Source organism: Mesoplodon bidens (assembly GCF_964165515.1).
Source record: "Mesoplodon bidens genome assembly, chromosome: 7".
NCBI lineage: Eukaryota > Metazoa > Chordata > Mammalia > Artiodactyla > Ziphiidae > Mesoplodon > Mesoplodon bidens.
The window spans coordinates 29,063,540-29,082,252 of NC_138164.1; the positions used below are offsets into that span (position 1 = coordinate 29,063,540).

The following is an 18,713-nucleotide window of genomic DNA, read 5'->3' on the forward strand; positions in this document are numbered from 1 at the left end:
GTTCATGTGTGTTGACCCATAATTATATCTACTTGATTTAACTGATAGTCATTTAAGTTCAAACCATTTTAAAAGATCTACATTTTTATTACCTTCCCCGACATTTTTGTTTTTTGTGTCATATTTTACATCTTCATGTTTATCCCTTAGCTGTTTGTTGTAGTTATAGTTGCTTTTACACTTTTTGTATTTTAATCTATGTACTGACTGATTTAAGTGATCTTCAACATTTACTATATGTTTATCTTTCCTACTGGGATTTTCCCTTTCCTATAGAGTCTTACTTATTTTCCATTTAGAGATCCTTCAACAATTCTTTCAGGGTAGGTTTAGTATTGATGAATTCTTTTAGTTTTTGCTTGTCTGAGAAATTCTTTATCTCTCTTTTTCTATTCTAAATGATAATCTTATTGGGTAGAGTATCCTAGCTTGCAGGTGTTTCCTTTTCAGGATTTTAAATATATCCTTTCTGGCCTGCAATGTTTCTGCAGAGAAATCAGTTGATAGACTTACAGGGATTCCCTTGTGTATTACTCTCTATTTTTCTCTTGCTGCCTTTAGAATTCTCTATTTTTAACTTCTGCCATTTTAATTATGATATATCTTGGTGTGGGTCTGTTTGGGTTCATCTTGTTTGAGACCCTCTGTACTTCCTGTACCTAGATATCTATTTCCTTCTTCAGGTTTCTGAAGTTTTCAGACACAATTTCCTCAAATACATTTTCACTCTCCTCTCTCTCTTTTCCTTCTGGAACCACTAAAATGTGAAAGTTGGGACACTTAATGTTATCAGACATGTTTCTTAGATTGCTTAAAAAAAATTTTTTTTTCCCCTGGTGCTCTGATTGGATGATTTCCATTATTCAATCTTCCAGATCACTCATGCATTCTTCTGTATCACTTAGTCTGCTATTCATTCCTTCTAATGTGTTATTTCAGCTATTAAATTATTTATTTTCGACTCGGTCTTTATATTTTCTAGTTCCTTGAGAACATGTTCATTTTTTAGATCAATTATTTTTCCTAATTCAATTAACATTTTCACTACCAATGTTTCTAACTCTTTATCTGGTAAATTGTTTATTTCTCTTTCATTATTTATTTTTTCTCTTGCTCTTTCAATTGAGAGTAGTTCCCCTGCCTTTTCATTTTTTTAGACTTAACTTTCTCTACCTCTATGAATTTAGGTGAAACAGTTACCTATTGCATCTTAAAGTGGTGTTCTTATATCTGAGTGTCTCTATGCTGACTACATATGTTCAATGTCTTTGGTGGGAGAGCTGGATTTGATGTGCATGCCAGTCATGTCTTTCCTCAGAGTGTGCTGGGAGCTATCACTTTGGTAAATGGTGGGGCTGGAGACAGAGCTGGCCTGGGGTGTAAGGCAAGGCTTCTTCTCTGGTCAGTAGCCATCACTGCCCTCCCAGGGATGGGGTCTGATCCCACGTTGCTGCAGAAGAAGACCTGTGTGTCTGTCAGGCTCGGACTGGCTCCATTCCCCTTAAGTGTGTGTTTTCCCCGCTCCCCACACCAGGAATTTTGTCCCAGGAGGGGAGTGCTTAATCCAGTGAGGTTCATCTGCATACAGCAGCCCACTGTGCTGTCTGTGCAGGCATCTGTGGTTCTGCTCAGCCACAGACCATGGTCGAGTCTTTTCCCTGGTCACAGCTGCCCAGATCAAGGGCTGTGCTGTGGCATGGACTAAGTGGGGCCCAACCATTTGCTTAGCTTGGGCTGAGGCACATGATTGGGTGGTTGGAGGAAAACAGGCAGCCACTAGAGCAGACCTCTCATCCCTGCCTTGGGGGCAAGACCCCTTTGTCTCTCACAACTGATCACTATCTCCAAACTCCTCTGTGCCCCAAAAGGGAGGCAGAGCCTGTGTGGTTTCTCTGTGTATACTGGGGCAAGGTGGTGGGTTGAGCTGTGGTGTACTGGGCTGCTTTTAGGGCACCGCTTGAGTAAGTGCCAACAATGGCCACCACAGCCCACCCAGGGTCCACCCTGGGACCAAGTCACCTCTGCATCCTAAAGCCAAGTCTTTTTCCTGGTCTTGGCCACCCAAGATCCAGTGCCATACTGTGGCATGGACTAAGAGGGGCCAGAGCTTTTGCTTAGCTCAGGCTGGGGTGTATGATGAGGCAGTCACGGGAAACTCAGCAGCCACTAGAGCAGACCTCTCTCCACCCTGCCCCAGCAGCTAGCCAGTGCACACACACTTCTCTTGAATGGAGCCCAGGATTCTCCCAGCCCTTCTATTTGTCACAGTGTTCCTCCAACCAGTGAGGGGGCTTATCTCCTCCATGTAGGACCCCAGGACTGGAATGCCTAGTCTGTGGCTTGACCCAATCACTCCCCAGGGTTGCCTGTATATTCGCCCTTTTCCTCTGAGTCCTCTCTCTGGGGCACAGGACCTGATTTGATTGTTTTTCTTCCCTTCATACCTGATTACATGTGTATTTTTCATATAGCCTTGGTTTTAAAGGAGTCTTTCTACCAGTTCCAGTTAGTTTTCAGTGAGAAATGCTCCTCCTGTAGATGTATTTTGGATGTGTTCAGGGGAGAAGATGAGGGTCACATCCTCTTAGGCAACCATCTAGTCTCCTTAATCCATTTTAACTTTAAATCATTTATTTTATTTTTTTACCTCTTTATTGGAGTATAATTGCATTACAAGGTTGTGTTAGTTGCTGCTGTATAAAAGTGAATCAGCTATATGTATACATATATCCCCATATCCCCTACCTTTTGCATCTCCCTCTCACCCTCCTTATCCCACCCCTCTAGGTGGTCACAAAGCACAGAGCTGATCTCCCTGTGCTATGCAGCTGATTCCCACTAGCTATCTATTTTAAATTTGGTAGTGTATATATGTCCATGCCACTCTTTCACTTCATCACAGATTACCCTTCCCCATCCCTCTGTCCTCAAGTCCATTCTCTACGTTTGTGACTTTATTTTAGTCCTGCCCCTAGGTTCTTCAGAACAATTTTTTTTTTAGATTCCGTATATATGCATTAGCATATGGTATTTGTCTTTCTCTTTCTGACTTACTTCATTCGGTATGACAGTCTCTAGGTCCATCCACATTACTATAAACAACTCAATTTCGTTTCTTTTTATGGCTGAGTAATATTCCATTGTATATATGTGCCACATCTTCTTTATACATTCATCTGTTGATGGATACTTAGGTAGCTTCCATGTCCTGGCTATTGTAAATACAGCTGCAATGAACAGTGTGGTACATGACTCTTTTTGAATTATGGTTTCCTCAGGGTATATGCCCAGTAGTGGGATTGCTGGGTTGCGTGGTAGTTCTATTTTTAGTTTTTAAGGAACCTCCATATGGTTCTCCATAGTGGCTGCATCACTTTACATTCCCAGCAACAGTGCACGAGGGTTCCCTTTTCTCCACAACCTCTCCAGCATTTACTGTTTGTAGAGTTTTTGATGACGGCAATTCTGATCAGTGTGAGATGATATCTCATTGAAGTTTTGATTTGCATTTCTCTAATGATTAATGATGTTGAGCATCCTTTCATGTGTTTGTTGGCAATCTGTATATCTTCTTTGGAGAAATGTCTATTTAGGTCTCCTGCCCATTTTTGGATGGGTTGTTTGTTTTTTTGTTATTGAGCTGCATGAGCTGCTTATAAATTTTGGAGATTAATCCTTTGTCAGTTGCTTCATTTGCAAATATTTTCTCCCATTCTGAGGGTTGTCTTTTGGTCTTATTTATAGTTTCCTTTGCTGTGCAAAAGCTTTGAAGTTTCATTAGGTCCCATTTGTTTATTTTTGGTTTTATTTCCATTTCTCTAGGAGGTGGGTCAAAAAGGATCTTGCTGTGATTTATGTCATAGAGTGTTCTGCCTATATTTTCCTCTAAGAGTTTTATCATGTCTGGTCTTATATTTAGGTCTTTAATCCATCTGAATTTATTTTTGTGTACGGTGTTAGGGAGTGTTCTAATTTCACTTTTTACATGTGGCTGTCCAGTTTTCCCAGCACCACTTATTGAAGAGACTGTCTTTGCTCCATTGTATATTCTTGCCTCCTTTATTCAAAGATAAGGTGACCATATGTGTGGGTTTATCTCTGGGCTTTCTACCCTGTTCCATTGATCTATATGTCTGTTTTTGTGCCAGTACCATACTGTCTTGATTACTGTAGCTTTGTAGTATAGTCTGAGGTCAGGGAGACTGATTCCTCCAGCTGTTTTTCTTTCCCAAGATTGCTTTGGCTATTCAGTGTCCTTTGTGTTTCCATACTAATTGTGAATGTTTTGTTCTAGTTCTGTGAAAAATGCCATTGGTAGTTTGATGGGGATTGCATTGAATCTGTAGATTGCTTTGGGTAGTGTAGTAATTTTCATAATGTTGATTCTTTGACTCCAAGTATATGGTATATCTCTCCATCTGTTTGTATCGTCTTTAATTTCTTTCATCAGTGTCTTATAATTTTCTGCATACAGGTCTTTTGTCTCCTTAGGTTGGTTTATTCCTAGGTATTTTATTCTTTATGTTGCAGTGGTAAATGGGAGTGTTTTCTTAACTTCTCTTTCATATTTTTCAGCATTAGTGTATAGGAATGCAACAGATTCCTGTGCATTAATTCTGTATCCTTCCACTTTACCAAATTCATTGATTAGCTGTAGTAGTTTTCTGGTAGCATCTTTAGGATTCTCTATGTATAGTATCATGTTTTCTGTAAACAGTGAAGGAAACAATAGCAAGGATCAATAAAACTAAAAGCTGGTTCTTTGAGAAGATAAACAAAATTGATAAACCATTAGCCAGACTCATCAAGAAAAAAAGGGAGAAGACTCAAATCAGTAGAATTAGAAATGAAAAAGAAGTAACAACTGACACTGCAGAAATACAAAGGATCATGAGAGATTATTATAAGCAACGATATGCTAATAAAATGGACAACTGGAAGAAATGGACAAATTCTTCGAAAAGCACAATCTTCTGAGACTGAACCAGGAAGAAATAGAAATATAAACAGACCAATCACAAGCACTGAAATTGAAAATGTGTTAAAAATCTTCCAACAAAGGAAAGAACAGGACCAGATGGCTTTACAGGTGAATACTATCCTTCTCAAACTCTTCCAAAATATGGCAAAGAGAGGAACACTCCTAATTTCATTCTATGAGGCCACCATCACCCTGATACCAAAACAAGACAAAGATTTCACAAAAAAAGAAAACTACAGGCCAATAACACTGGTAAACATAGATGCAAAAATCCTCACCAAAATACTAGCAAACAGAATCCAGCAGCACATTAACAGGATCATACACCACGATCAAGTGGGGTTTATCCAAGGAATGCAAGGATTCTTCAATATATGCAAATCAATCAATGTGATACACCATATTAACAAACTGAAGGAGAAAAACCATATGATCATCTCAACAGATACAGAAAAAGCTTTCGACAAAATTCAACACCCATTTATGATAAAGTCTCTCCAGAAAGTAGGCATAGAGGGAACTTACCTCAACATAATACAGGCTATATATGACAAACCCTCAGCCAGCATCATTCTGAATGGTGGAAAACTGAAACCATTTCCACCAAGATCAGGAATAAATCATTTAAATTTAAATAGCATCGTTTGACTTCTGCCTACTGTATTGGACACAATAGGTCTAGATAAATAAATGACCAAAATTTTAAAAATTAAAGTTTGCCTTTTTCAATTCTAATTAAAAAAACACATCATAATTGAAAGCAGTGTTCTCTAAACTAAATGTTTACTGTTATTAAAAGTCAAGTATTAAGAAATAACACAACTATCTGGATTCAACAATACATTTATTTCTTGACAATCAAGGGAATGTGATCAGAAGTGAACAAATGAAAGTATAATTACCCTCTCAGACAAATAAGTATTTCATTCTATTTACCTTGCAGTTTCCTGGCGAAGCGCATTGAGAAATGTGTCTGGGTGGAAGAGTTCTGATAGGTCAAGTGTATCGGAGAGAAGAGTCTGTTTTTCAGCTCTCTCTACCCAGTTCTAGGAGGAGGGAGATACACGAACACACATTTAAAAACTTTGCAAACTTGAAAGATAAAGAAATCTATTAAAGAAGAATTATGCAGAAGTCATTTTCAATGAGGAAGTTATACAGTTTCCAAATGCTTTGAAATTATGTCTAGGAAAATTTTTTTTTCCACTGTATGTTATAAAATCTGCTACAGTTTTTTGATATAATATCCATCTATCACAAAAAAAAGCTTCTTTGCACAAGCTTTTGTTAGTAGAGATCTACTCAAAATAAAAAGTCTAAAACATGACATTTAATCTGATATATGGCGTTTAGATTTGGACTAGCACTTCTCCTACTGAAGACTCACTCCTCAAAGTGTGCTCAGGGGATACTGAGCATCTGGGTCTACTACTAGAGTTCCCAAGGCTGGCAATTCTTGGCAAGGCAAACTGAACTTGGGTACCAGATTTAACAGTAAATTTGCCACCTTACTAAAACAGTATTATAGTGGAGGGTAATGCCCAGGAAAAAATAATTTTTTTTGTTAAAATGTGTGTTTTAATAGTCTTTTCTCCTTATCTGACATTCTGTAAATCAATTTATACTCCATTTGGAGAAAGATACATCATCATTAAGTATGTTTAATAAGCATAATAAAAAATTGCCATTTGGAACAAATAACAAAAACAACAAAGCCTTCTGCAAAACTTTCTATATGCTTTCCATGTATTAACCAATTTTATGCTTACTACAATCCTAAAGTTGGTGTTAATATCCCCATTTTACAATCAGAAAATGGAGGCATGGTGAGGTTAAGGGTCTTGCCCAAGGTCACATAGTTAGTGTTGGAGCAAGGTAATAATAAACTCAGGTGATTTGTTTTTCTGTAATATTTCTGCAGGTACTAATGTGCCTTAAGAGATTGCTTACTGACAATTTCTGAATCAGTCTGTTACTTCAGCTGTTACACAGAGATGGTACCACAGTAATGGCTATTAAAAGCTTTCAGAATTCACATTTACTCAGTAATTCATTTTGCATGATTTATAAAGTCTAGGAAAAAGTTATTTATTTAATTTATGATTATCTAGAAAGGCTGTGTTTCATGTACTATAACACCCTGTTATTCACCAAAGCATTTATATCTGTCAGCCAGGTCTAGAATAGGAGAAATTAATATCTCCAAAGCTAGTGTGCTTGCATTATTATGTTAATGCTTTTGACTAGTACTCCTACCCTACAGTTTGTAGCAAAAAATGTTCCTATGTCCTTCCTAGCAATTGATAATATGTTGATTATAAAAGTAGAAAAGACTTTAAAAAGAGATCTCTTTAACAAAGTGTAATTATTTCTTCTTGGATATTATCCTTTTAATAATAACACTCCACAAAGTATCTATTTTCAATTAAATAATTTAAATTATGCATAGCAAATACTGTTTACTCCTTATCAAATATTTTTATATCTGCCTTTTATTTTCATTACCTAAACACAGTCAACAGATTATGCTTACATGACCCATTTTTATTGTAAATACTTATTTGTTTTAAAACAACTGTAAATATATCAAATTATACTATTATTTCAAAAAGTGCTTAACATTAATTTTGAATTAAAAAACTCCAAAATAGTTGTTGCCAACTATGGATGTGCATATGTTCAAATTAATTAAAAATTAGAGTGTGGCTGATAATCAGAGTTTAACTTCATTAAAGTCTGAATTAACATAATTAGTCAAGGAGAGAAAGCCTCTTTAGTAAAAATGTTTTTATTAGTCTATAGTAAAAAATCCTGTTAGTCTATTAAGGTTAAAGTTAGAATAAAGCAAAGGTATATTTGATAAGATAAAGTTTAAATAACAAAGATTCTTTTAATGTATATAATATCATTAAACAGTAAATTTCAAAATAAAGAACAAATAAGCACATTTTTTTAATTTTTAAAAACTACATTAAATCTGCTCATGGATGTTTACAGAAGCTTTATTCATAATTGCCAAAACTTGGAAGCAACGAAGGTATATCTTTCAGTAGGTGAATGGATAAATAAACTGTGGTACACTGTGACAATGGAATATTATTCAGTGCTAAAAATAAATGAGCTATCAAGCCATGAAAAGACATGGAGGAAGCTTAAATGCATACTACTTCGTGAAAGAAGTCATTCTGGAAAGCTACATACTATATGATTCCAACTATATGACATTCTAGAAAAGGCCAAACTATGGAGATAGTAAAAAGATCAGTGGTTTCCAGGGATAAGGGAGGAGGGAGAGTTGAATAGGTAGAGCAGAGGATTTTTAGGGCAGTGAAAATACTCTGTGTTATTATAATAATGAGTATATGTCATTATACATTTGTCCAAATCCACAGAATGTGGATTATTATACCCATTATAATAATAAGCACCAAGAGTGAACCCTAAGGTAAATTATGGATGTGGGTGATTATGATGTGTCAACACAGATTCATCCTTGGTAAAAATGTACAGGTTTTTATTTATTTATTTATTTTTTTGGCAGTACGCAGGCCTCTCACTGCTGTGGCCTCTCCCGTTGCAGAGCACAGGCTCTGGACGCGCAGGCCCAGCAGCCATGGCTCACGGGCCCAGCCGCTCTGCGGCACGTGGGATCCTCCCGGACCGGGGCACGAACCTGCATCCCCTGCATCGGCAGGCGGACTCTCAACCACTGCGCCACCAGGGAAGCCCAAAATGTACAGTTTGATGAGTGATGTTAATAATGCAGGAGGCTATGCATGTATTGGAGCAGGGAGTATATGGGAAATCTCTGTACCTTCCTCTCAATTTTGTCATAAACCTAAAATTGCTCTTAAAAATGTCTTTCTTTTAAAAAAATGACATTTATACTCATTTAAAATAATAGAAATAAAGACAATTAACATGATCTTTATGAGCAGTAATGCACTTATATAGATTGAGCTCTCAACAAAGCTATAGGCATATTACTGGCAGTTATTTTTCAGAAAATGTTTCTTCTTTACTCCACTCCTGGTTACAGGCCATGCTCTTTTTAAAGGACTAGGTTTGAGACTGAACATAAGGCCCATGTCTCTCCTATGACTATGCAACTATATAGCTATAATTCTTCAAATGTTATATAATAAATGTAATCATAGAAGTAAGAAAATAAATACCTAATAGAATTGAATAACTTAATGGGTTGGGTAATTTCTTAAATACTATAAACACACACTTAGATTCATAGGCAGTAAAACTTCTAAACTAGAATGAACCATAGGGATCATTGAGTATAGTTTCCTTACTATAACACAGAAAATGATTTTTCCCAGGTGATATGGATAGTTTTAAAATATTGCAAAATTTTATTTTAAAAAGATTAGTGATGAAGCAGAACACATGAACAGAAATGGCATTCATTCACTCATTCAGAAGCACTTGCTGAAGGCTAAGAGCTTATCACCTAGTTAGGGGAGATCAAGCATGCATAAATCACTGTGGTCAAAAGGTATTAAGGGGAAAATCATATAAGAAATGAATCATGTCTCAGGAGTGATCTACTCCTATATGGACCAATATATATGGAATTTTGAAGGAAAAGGCTGTTCTCTCAAGAATTTAACATCTAGCTAACTTACCATTCACTTGTGAATATAAGTGAGTATCATTTTTTAGGCCAGAGTTCAGAAAATATATAAACCACACCTCTGCATCTTTTTTCTTCTAAACATTCTTCAAAAGTGTTCTCAAATTCTCTTATATATTACTCAAAACTAAGGTTTTTAAGGATGTAGAAGCCAGTTAAATCTAGAATTAAATCTAAATGATTTTTGTAACAAAATTAAATGGATATAATAAAAAAAAAACTTCTAAAAAACTCAAAGGGCCACAAAGCATAAAAACAGAAATAATTAAATCAAATGATTGGAGTAAATCAAATTGTATAGGTTATATCCCACAGAGAAACAAATATTTCCTTTCAAGTGTTCACACACATTTATGAAATACATCATGTATCTAGACACAGAGAAGAAAATAATCTCATCATACTGAAACAAAAATACAAGAACTTAATATATCATAAAGGTGGCATCACAGATCACTGGGGAATGAAAAAGATGTTCAATAAATGGTGCTGGGGGAAAATTATTTACTTTTTGGGGAAAAAAGTCTAAACTTTAATTCACATACAGTCTAAAATTATGCTAATTAGCATTCAGAGTTGAAATAATGTTGAAAAAGAGAAAACAAAGACAAGGGAAAAAAGATTATGTCTGATTAGAATGGTAGACCTTTTTTAAAAGAGAAAATATATGTTAGAGTATAAAAATTTTGTATATACCAAAATATCATAAATAAATGTAAAAGGCATTAAAACTAAATTTGGAAAAATATTTTCCACAAATATGAAAATGAATTAAAAACATTAATATAATTGTGGACTGTTTACATGCTTATTGAAACATAAAGATAGGATCATCCTTAATAGTTACATAAATTTAAAAATTAATACATGTTTTTAGTCCTTCAGAATACTAGAATGAGAAATGATAATGCTCAAATGTAAGTGTGCAACATGGACACAATTTTGGACACAATATTTTTATAAAGCAATTTGATGAAATGTGCCAAAGCTTTGAAAATATTCAAGCCATTTTACTCAGTAATTCCTTTTCTTGGGATGTAAATTAAGAAAGTAATCAAGAGATTATTATGGCTTGCTCATTTAAAATTATTTGTAATATTAAGAAACCAGAAGCATAATAATAATAGAAATTCTATAATAATATATAATAGAATAATAGAAATTAGCTAATTAAATTATGATACATCAATACAATAAAATATTACATAACAATAAAAACTGGTATTTGAAGAATATCTAATGGCAATGGAAAATGTTTATTACTTAATGTATTTATCAGAATGTAAAAATATACACATAGTATTAACCTGATTATGTAAAAATTACTTGAATACACAGAAAAAATATTGATGAAAGCCATTATCAACTTATTTCAGTTGGGTATGACCTATAACCTATTAATGACTGTCTTCATTCACATTTTATAGCAAATATTTAGTATAAGATGAAATACATTAATAAACTGATGCAATTTTATTTTGTTTTAATGAACTGTGTTCCTTCAAAGAAGGGTTTAAGGAAAATAACAAATAATTCAGGCAGTCATGCTTCTCAATGTGCCATCTTTTATATTCCTTCATCTTTTCTTCAAAATTATTTAGTATAAATTTAGAGATTTAAGAATCTGTGAACAAATTCATCCAAAATTAAAATCTAATTTATCCAGAATGAAATTAAGTACCTCCAGTCATTGACTAGAGTAAACAAAACATTAAAAGTTATTAGTATGTTGACAAGTCTGGATAAAACAAATTTCTCAATTCATTGGATTAATAGATAGTAATAAACTGCAGCTCATCTACAAGGTAGATTGTCAGGAATTATATTGGTATTAAAACTTCAGAATTAGTAATTAAAGACAAATAAGATCTTTCTTCCTAGGAAAGATTTGTTGTACCAACTTCAAAAAACAGTAGGGGTACTACTAGATGTTTGCCATTCCTTGAATCTAAATTTTTCCTAAATTCAAACCTGGGTTTATATCATCATTTTTCAAATCTTGTGCATTAGGTTTACTAGTCATATAAGCATGGGAGAAAAGATAAATTAAGTAAGCTTTCCAAGTTTAGTCTTTTGAGTCTCAGTTTCAAGTCATCTTTAAGTAGACTTTTGAGACTGAAATGTAAAATCTGGAGTTCAAGAGAACAAGATTGATTTGGATGAGTTTTCTGGAGATCTAACCATTTTGACTACATGATGCCTAAAAAAATAATTTCTTGCCTCATGTACTCCATTAATAAATTTACCTTGTCTATCAACTTTAGAGAACTGCTTTTTAAAAGTGTGTTAAATACACTGCAGTTAAGATTCCATCCATTAATGTTCTGCTAACCATTTACATTGACTTTAATTCTTCACAGTATCTCAGAATTTTGATGTGTTTTGATTTTTATTCAGCTAAATTAATTCCTAATTTTCTTTTTGATATACTCTTTGTACCATAGGTTATTTAAAAGTAGGTATTTAAAAAACTTCCTGGTATTTTAAATATCCTCAAATCTTTTTGTTATTAATGTCTAACTTCATTTTATTGTAAATCCTTTTAGATTATTTGATACAAGTTTGATCTATCTATGGATCCACCTTGGTATAATTCTGTGTGCACTTGAAAAGAATGTGTACTCTGCTGTTGTTGAATGTAATGTTCTACAAATATCAATTAAGTTACTTAATTATGTTGTTCAAGTCTCCTATATCCCTACTGCTTTTCTAACCACTCATTCTGTCAATTATTTATTGATGGAGGTGTTTTGATATCCCTAACTTTAATTGTGGATTTATCTATTCCTCCTCACAGTTCTATCAGTTCTTACATCATGTATTTTGAAACTCCGTTGTTAAATGTGTAACAGTTTAGTATTGTTATGTTCTTTTGATGACTTGATCACTGTATCATTATAAAATAACCTTCATTATCCTTATTATATTCTCTGCTTTGAAACCTACTTTACCTGATATTAATATAGCTACACAATCATGGTATGTATTTTTCTATCATTGCACTTTCAATCTATTTGTGTCTTATTTAAAGTGCAATGCCCTTACGCCTGATAGGCATCCTAGTTGGATTTTGTTATAGGCAGTTTGACAATTTTTGCATTTTAGTTGGTAGCTTTGAAAATATATTTCGATGTAAAGATATTACTTAATGATTTATTTTAAAATTATTTAGGGAGGAAATGAGCTTATAAATAGCTATATATTGTAAAAGAAAATTTTAGGATTTAGGCTGAGCAAAATAGAATTCAATAAGTAAAATGATGGCTTTAATAATAATAATTATCACATTTTAGTAACACAATATCATGAATATAACATAATATTTATCACATGTATCTCACTCACAGAAGTCAATGTCACAATAGCATACAAGGTCTTCATTGTCTGCCCCTATCTCAATTCCAACCTCTCTCCCGCAACCACACCATTCTAACCTTTTACTTCTCTGACCACATTTTCCTTATTTACTCTCCTTCAGTCACTCTGGCTTCCCTTTCTCAAAAAAATCTTCTGCCTCAGGGTATTTGCCATTCCCTCTGCCTGAAACTCTCTTCTAGCAGGTATCTATCTGCAGGGCAATTCCCTCAACTTCTTCAGGTCCCTGTCAAATACCACCATATCAAAGATGTCTTCCCTAATTCTACCACCTTAATTTTTGTTTTACATATTTTACCTTTGTATCTAGACCTCTATATGTTATTAATAGGAATTTAAAAAGAAAGTATCTATGGTCAAGGTATTTTTTTCACATGGAATTGGTTAAAAATTCTCTAAAGGACTTCGTTGTGTTTCTTTCCTGAGGGTGTTTCAAAGTAAATTGTCTAAGAAACTAAATTTTCATTTCCCCATTTTCATGTTTTTAGGCAATTTATTTCAACGAAACAACTTTAGAAAAAAGAAGTAAGTGTTGGATTTTGAGAGGGGCTTCAACATTATAAGCTTATAAAGAAATTTTAATGTTCTCAGCCATTCTCATCTCCTACTGATCTACAGATATTCTGAAAGCTACCTAAATCATAAGAAATCTCTCTTTGCCTTAACCTCTCACACTGTGGATGCCACTCACTTGCAGACTGGATAAGATTTCTTAACCATTTACATTTCCCCTGTTAAGGCAAAGAAATCATGTTTGGAAATGAGACCTGTTTTATGGTAACTTAACCTTTATTCATTCTAAAGTTCCCCATGAAATTGTTAACCATCTTGTACAATGGAATGCCAGAATTACCAGTAGATCGGGAGCCATAGGGAAATGAGATAATATTGTCCTGTAAGGTATCTTTTTAGAAACAGTATTAATTAGAATAAGAAATTTCTCCACACACTAATTTACAAACAGAACTTGATATTGCAAAATGACATTGTGAAAAAATATGTACACAACATGAACATCCATATTCATTCCAGTGGAAACCACCATAGATAATGCAGTAAGCGCTCTGTTTTGCTTTACTATTTCTTTAAATTTAATATCCTAATTTTTCTACATGAAGTTAGAATTTTCTTCCTGTTTGAACCCTTGGCATAGTGAACACAACCTGTCTCCACAGGAATAAAAGAGAACAACACTTCTGAAAGATTTTTCTACAAGAGACCTGTTACTTGTTAGGCACTCTTTATAATTCTGCCTCTAGTATATTAAAAGACTAAGGGTTATTCTCTCAGTATTTATCAGGCAATTGCAAATAGTATAAAAAATGAAAACAAAAAATTCACAGTATTTTGGGTTCTACCTTGTAGGTTATTTCTGTATTGTCAAAAATATCTGGCAAAAATATCTATCAAAAATATCAAAAACAGGGCTTCCTTGGTGGCAGAGTGGTTGAGAGTCCGCCTGCTGATGCAGGCGACATGGGTTCGTGCCCCAGTCTGGGAGGATCCCACATGCTGCGGAGTGGCTAGTCCCGTGAGCCATGGCCGCTGAGCCTGTGCATCCAGAGCCTGTACTCTGCAATGGGAGAGGCCACAACAGTAAGAGGCCCATGTACCGAAAAACAAAAAACAAAAAACAAAAACAAAACTTGAATTAACCAAATAGGGACTGAACAAACCAAAAAACCTTACCCAAATCATTGAGATACACAAAATAAACTAAACGTTAGTAGCAAACCTAGGTGCTTATAAAACTGAAAGCATGTTATATATTTCTCATTGCTTAAAAAAACTTAGCTGTATCCCTAGAGCCAAGATAGCAGAGTATGAAGACACTGAGCTCAACTCCTCCCATGGGAACATCAAAATTATAACTCTTTATAGAACAACTATCTATGAGAATGACCTGAAGACTACCAGAAAAGATTTTCCATAACTAAAGATATAAAGAAGGAATCACAATGAGACAGGTAGGAAGGGCATAGATGTAGTTTATTCAAGACCCAAATCACCATGTAGATGATCCATAACTGGGAAGATAATCATAACTGAAGAGGTCTGCCAGAGGAGTGAGGGGTCCAATCCCATATTGGGCTTTTCAGTCTATGGGTCCTGCACCAGGAAGATGAGCCCACAAACATCTGCCTTTCAATTCCAGCAGTGCTTATGTATGGAAGAGCTGGAGGATTATAGGAAACAAGACTCTGCTCTTAGAGGGCACATGCAAAATCCCACACAATCTAAGTACCAGCACAGAGGCAATAATTAGAAAAGAGCATGGGTTGAACCCACTTGCTGATCTTGGAGAGTCTCCTGGAGAGGCAGGAGGTAAATGGGATACCCCCTGGGTACACAGATACTGGCAGCACCATTTTTGGGTGCCCTTTCTACCATGGGACACTGGTGCTGGCAAGCTCCACTTTGGAGTTCTCTCTCCCACCTATTAGTGCCATAAGAGTACATGTCACCAGTGGCTGGCACCAGTCCCAGGACCCACTGGGCAGTGTAGTCACCTGTGCAGGGGTCATGTCCTACTCACAACACACTGGCAGCCACAGTTTGAGATAGGACTTGGCAGTCAACCAGGCCAGGGCCAACCATGCATACCAGTGTGCCCACAGTAACTCGTCCTGTTACTGTTACAACAGAAGGGCCCAGGCAGCCCACATAGGGGGCACACCTAGATCATCTAGCTCTGATGACCAGAGAGGTGTCTGTTGCTGGACCCCACAGAATATCTCCTACATAAGTCCATGTCTACAAGATCAGGAAATGTATATAACATACCTAACACATAGAAATAAGCACAGAGAATCAGGTAAAATGAGGAGACAGAGGAATATGTTCCAAATGAAGGAACAAAACAAAACCTCAGAAAAAGAACTAAAGGATGTGGAAATAAGAAATCTGAGAAAGGATTCAATGTAATGATCATAAAGATGCTCAACAAATGGAGAAGAATGGAAGAACACATTAAGAAGTTTAAGAAAGAGTTAGAAAATATAAAAAAAATCAAACAGAGCTGAAGAATACAGTAACTGAAATAAAAAAATAAGCTAGAAGGAGTCAACAGTAGATAAATTGATACATAGATCAGTGAACTGTGAGACAGTAGTCAAAATCACACAATCTGAACAGAAAAAAAAGAAATTAAAAAAAATGAGGGTAAGTTAAGAGACCTCTGAGACAACATCAAGTGTACAAACATTCACATAATAGGAGTCCCAAAAGTAGAAGAGAGAGAGAAAGGGGCAGAGAACTTATTTGAAAAATAATAGCTGAAAATTTCCCTAACCTGGCAAAGGAAAAAGACATCCAGGTCCAGCAAGGACAGAGAGTCACAAATAAGATGGAGCCAAAGATACCCACACCCAAAATCATGACAACTAAAATGGCAAAAATTAAAGATAAAGAGAGAATTTTAATAGCAGTAACAGAAAAGCAGCTGGTTATGCAACAAGGAACCCCCATAAGACTATCAGTTGACTTTTCAGCAGTAACTTTGCAGGCCAAAAGGAATTGGCATGATACATTCAAACTGATGAAAGAATAAAACCTACAACCAAGAGTACTCTATCTGACAAAGCTATCATTCATTAGAAGGACAGATTAAAGAGTTTTACAGACAAGCAAAAGCTAAAATAGTTCAGGCATCACTAACCCAGTGTTACAAGAAATATTAAAGGGACTTCTCTAAGCAGGGAAGAAAAGACCACAACTAGAAATATAAAATTATGAAAGGAAAAATCTCTTTGGTAAAGGCAAACATGGAGTAAAGGTATTATATCCACCATTTATAAAGCCAGCAGGAAGGTTAAGGACAAAAGTAGTAAAATTATCCATATCCACAAGAAGTAGTACAGGGACATACACAAGAAAAGATGCAAAATATGAATTCAATAATATTAAACATGGGGGGGAGTAAAAATGCAAGGTTGTTAGAATGTGTTTGAACTTAAAAGATCAACAACTTAAAATAGTCATATATGTTTTTATGTATAAACCTCATGGTAAGCACAAACCAAAAATCTATAATAGGTACACGTACAACAAAGAGAAAGGAATCCAAACATAACACTGAAGATAGTCATCAAATCACAAGGGAAGAGAGTAAAATAAGAAGAAAGGAACCAAAAAGAAATACAAAAATAACCAGAAAACAATGAACAAAACAGCAATAAGTATACACCTATGAATAATTACTTTAAATATAAATTGAAAGAGACTTATTTACAAGAGGCTCACTTCAGACCTAAAAACCACACACACTAAAAGTATGGGGATGGTAAAAAGTATTCCATGAATATGGAAACGAAAAGAAAGCTGTGGTAGCAAATCTTATATCAAACAAAATAGACTTTAAAACAAAAAGACTGTAACAAGACACAAAGAAGGACAGTGCCTAATGATCAAGGGATCAATCCAACAAAAAGACATAACATTGTAAATATATATGTGCCAAACACAGGAGCACCTAAATACATAAATCAAATATTAACAAAGGTAATGGGAGAAATAGACAGTAATACAATAATAATAGGGGACTTTGACACCCTAATTACATCAATGGACATATCATTCAGACAGAAAATCAGTAAGGAAACGTTGGTCTTAAACACATTAGACCAGATTTAGACAAGATTGCACTATATAAGTACACACACACACACACACACACACACACACACACACACACACATATAGAACATTCCATCCAAAAGCAGCAGAATACATAATATTTCCAACTGCACATGAAACATTCTCCAGGATGGATCACCTGCTAGGACACAAAACAAATCTCAATAAATCAAGGAAGACTGAAATAATACTAAGTATCATTTCTGACCAGAATGGTATGAGCCCAGAAACCAACTACAATAATAATAATAATAATAATAATAATAATAATAATAAAATAACTGCAAAAATCACAAACATATGTAGGCTAAACAATATGCTACTAAATAATTTCACTGAAGAAATCAAAGAAGAAATCAAAAATGCCTGGAGGCAAATAAAAATGGAAATCCAAAATCTATGACACAGCAAAAGTAGTTCTAAGAGAGCAAAGTTTACAGCAATACAAGCCTACCTCAGGAAACAAGAAAATCTCAAATAAATAATCTAACCTTATACCTAAAGGAACTAGAAAAAGAAGGACAAACAAAACCTAAAGTTGGTAGAAGAAAAGACATCACAAATATCAGAGCAGAAATACACGAAATAGAGACTTAAAAAAAAAAACAGAAAAGATGAATGAAACTAAGAGCTAGTTCTTTGAAAAGATAAACAAGATTGATAAACCTTTAGCCCAACTCATAAAGAAAAAAGAGAAAGGACATAATCAACAAAATCAGAAGTGAAAAAAGAGAAGTTTCAACTGACACCACAGTAATACAAAGGATCATAAGAGATTACCACTAACAATTATATGCCAATAAAATGAACAACCTAGAAGAAGTGCACAAATTCCTGGAATATACAATCTCCCAAGACTGAACCAGGAAGAAACAGAAAATACGAACAGACCAATTTCCAGTAATGAAATGGAATGGGTGATTTAAAAAATCTCGAAAAAACAAAGTCCAGAACCAGATGGCTTTACAGGTGAATTCTACTGAACATATCAGGAAGAGTTAACACCTAACCTTCTCAAACTATTCCAAAACATTGCAGAGGAAGGAACACTTTTGAACTCATCACAAGGTGAGAATC

General features: G+C 34.8%; 1 protein-coding gene across 1 annotated transcript in view; it reads right to left on the bottom strand.

Annotated features, from left to right (window-relative positions):
* DYNC2H1 (dynein cytoplasmic 2 heavy chain 1) overlaps positions 1 to 18,713 on the bottom strand; it is a 376,698-nt gene that overhangs the window by 26,212 nt on the left and 331,773 nt on the right. The window contains exon 86 of the mRNA XM_081241450.1: positions 5,918 to 6,027. Within this exon, the coding sequence (XP_081097576.1) occupies positions 5,918 to 6,027 (110 nt within the window). The remainder of the gene's footprint in view (positions 1 to 5,917; positions 6,028 to 18,713) is intronic.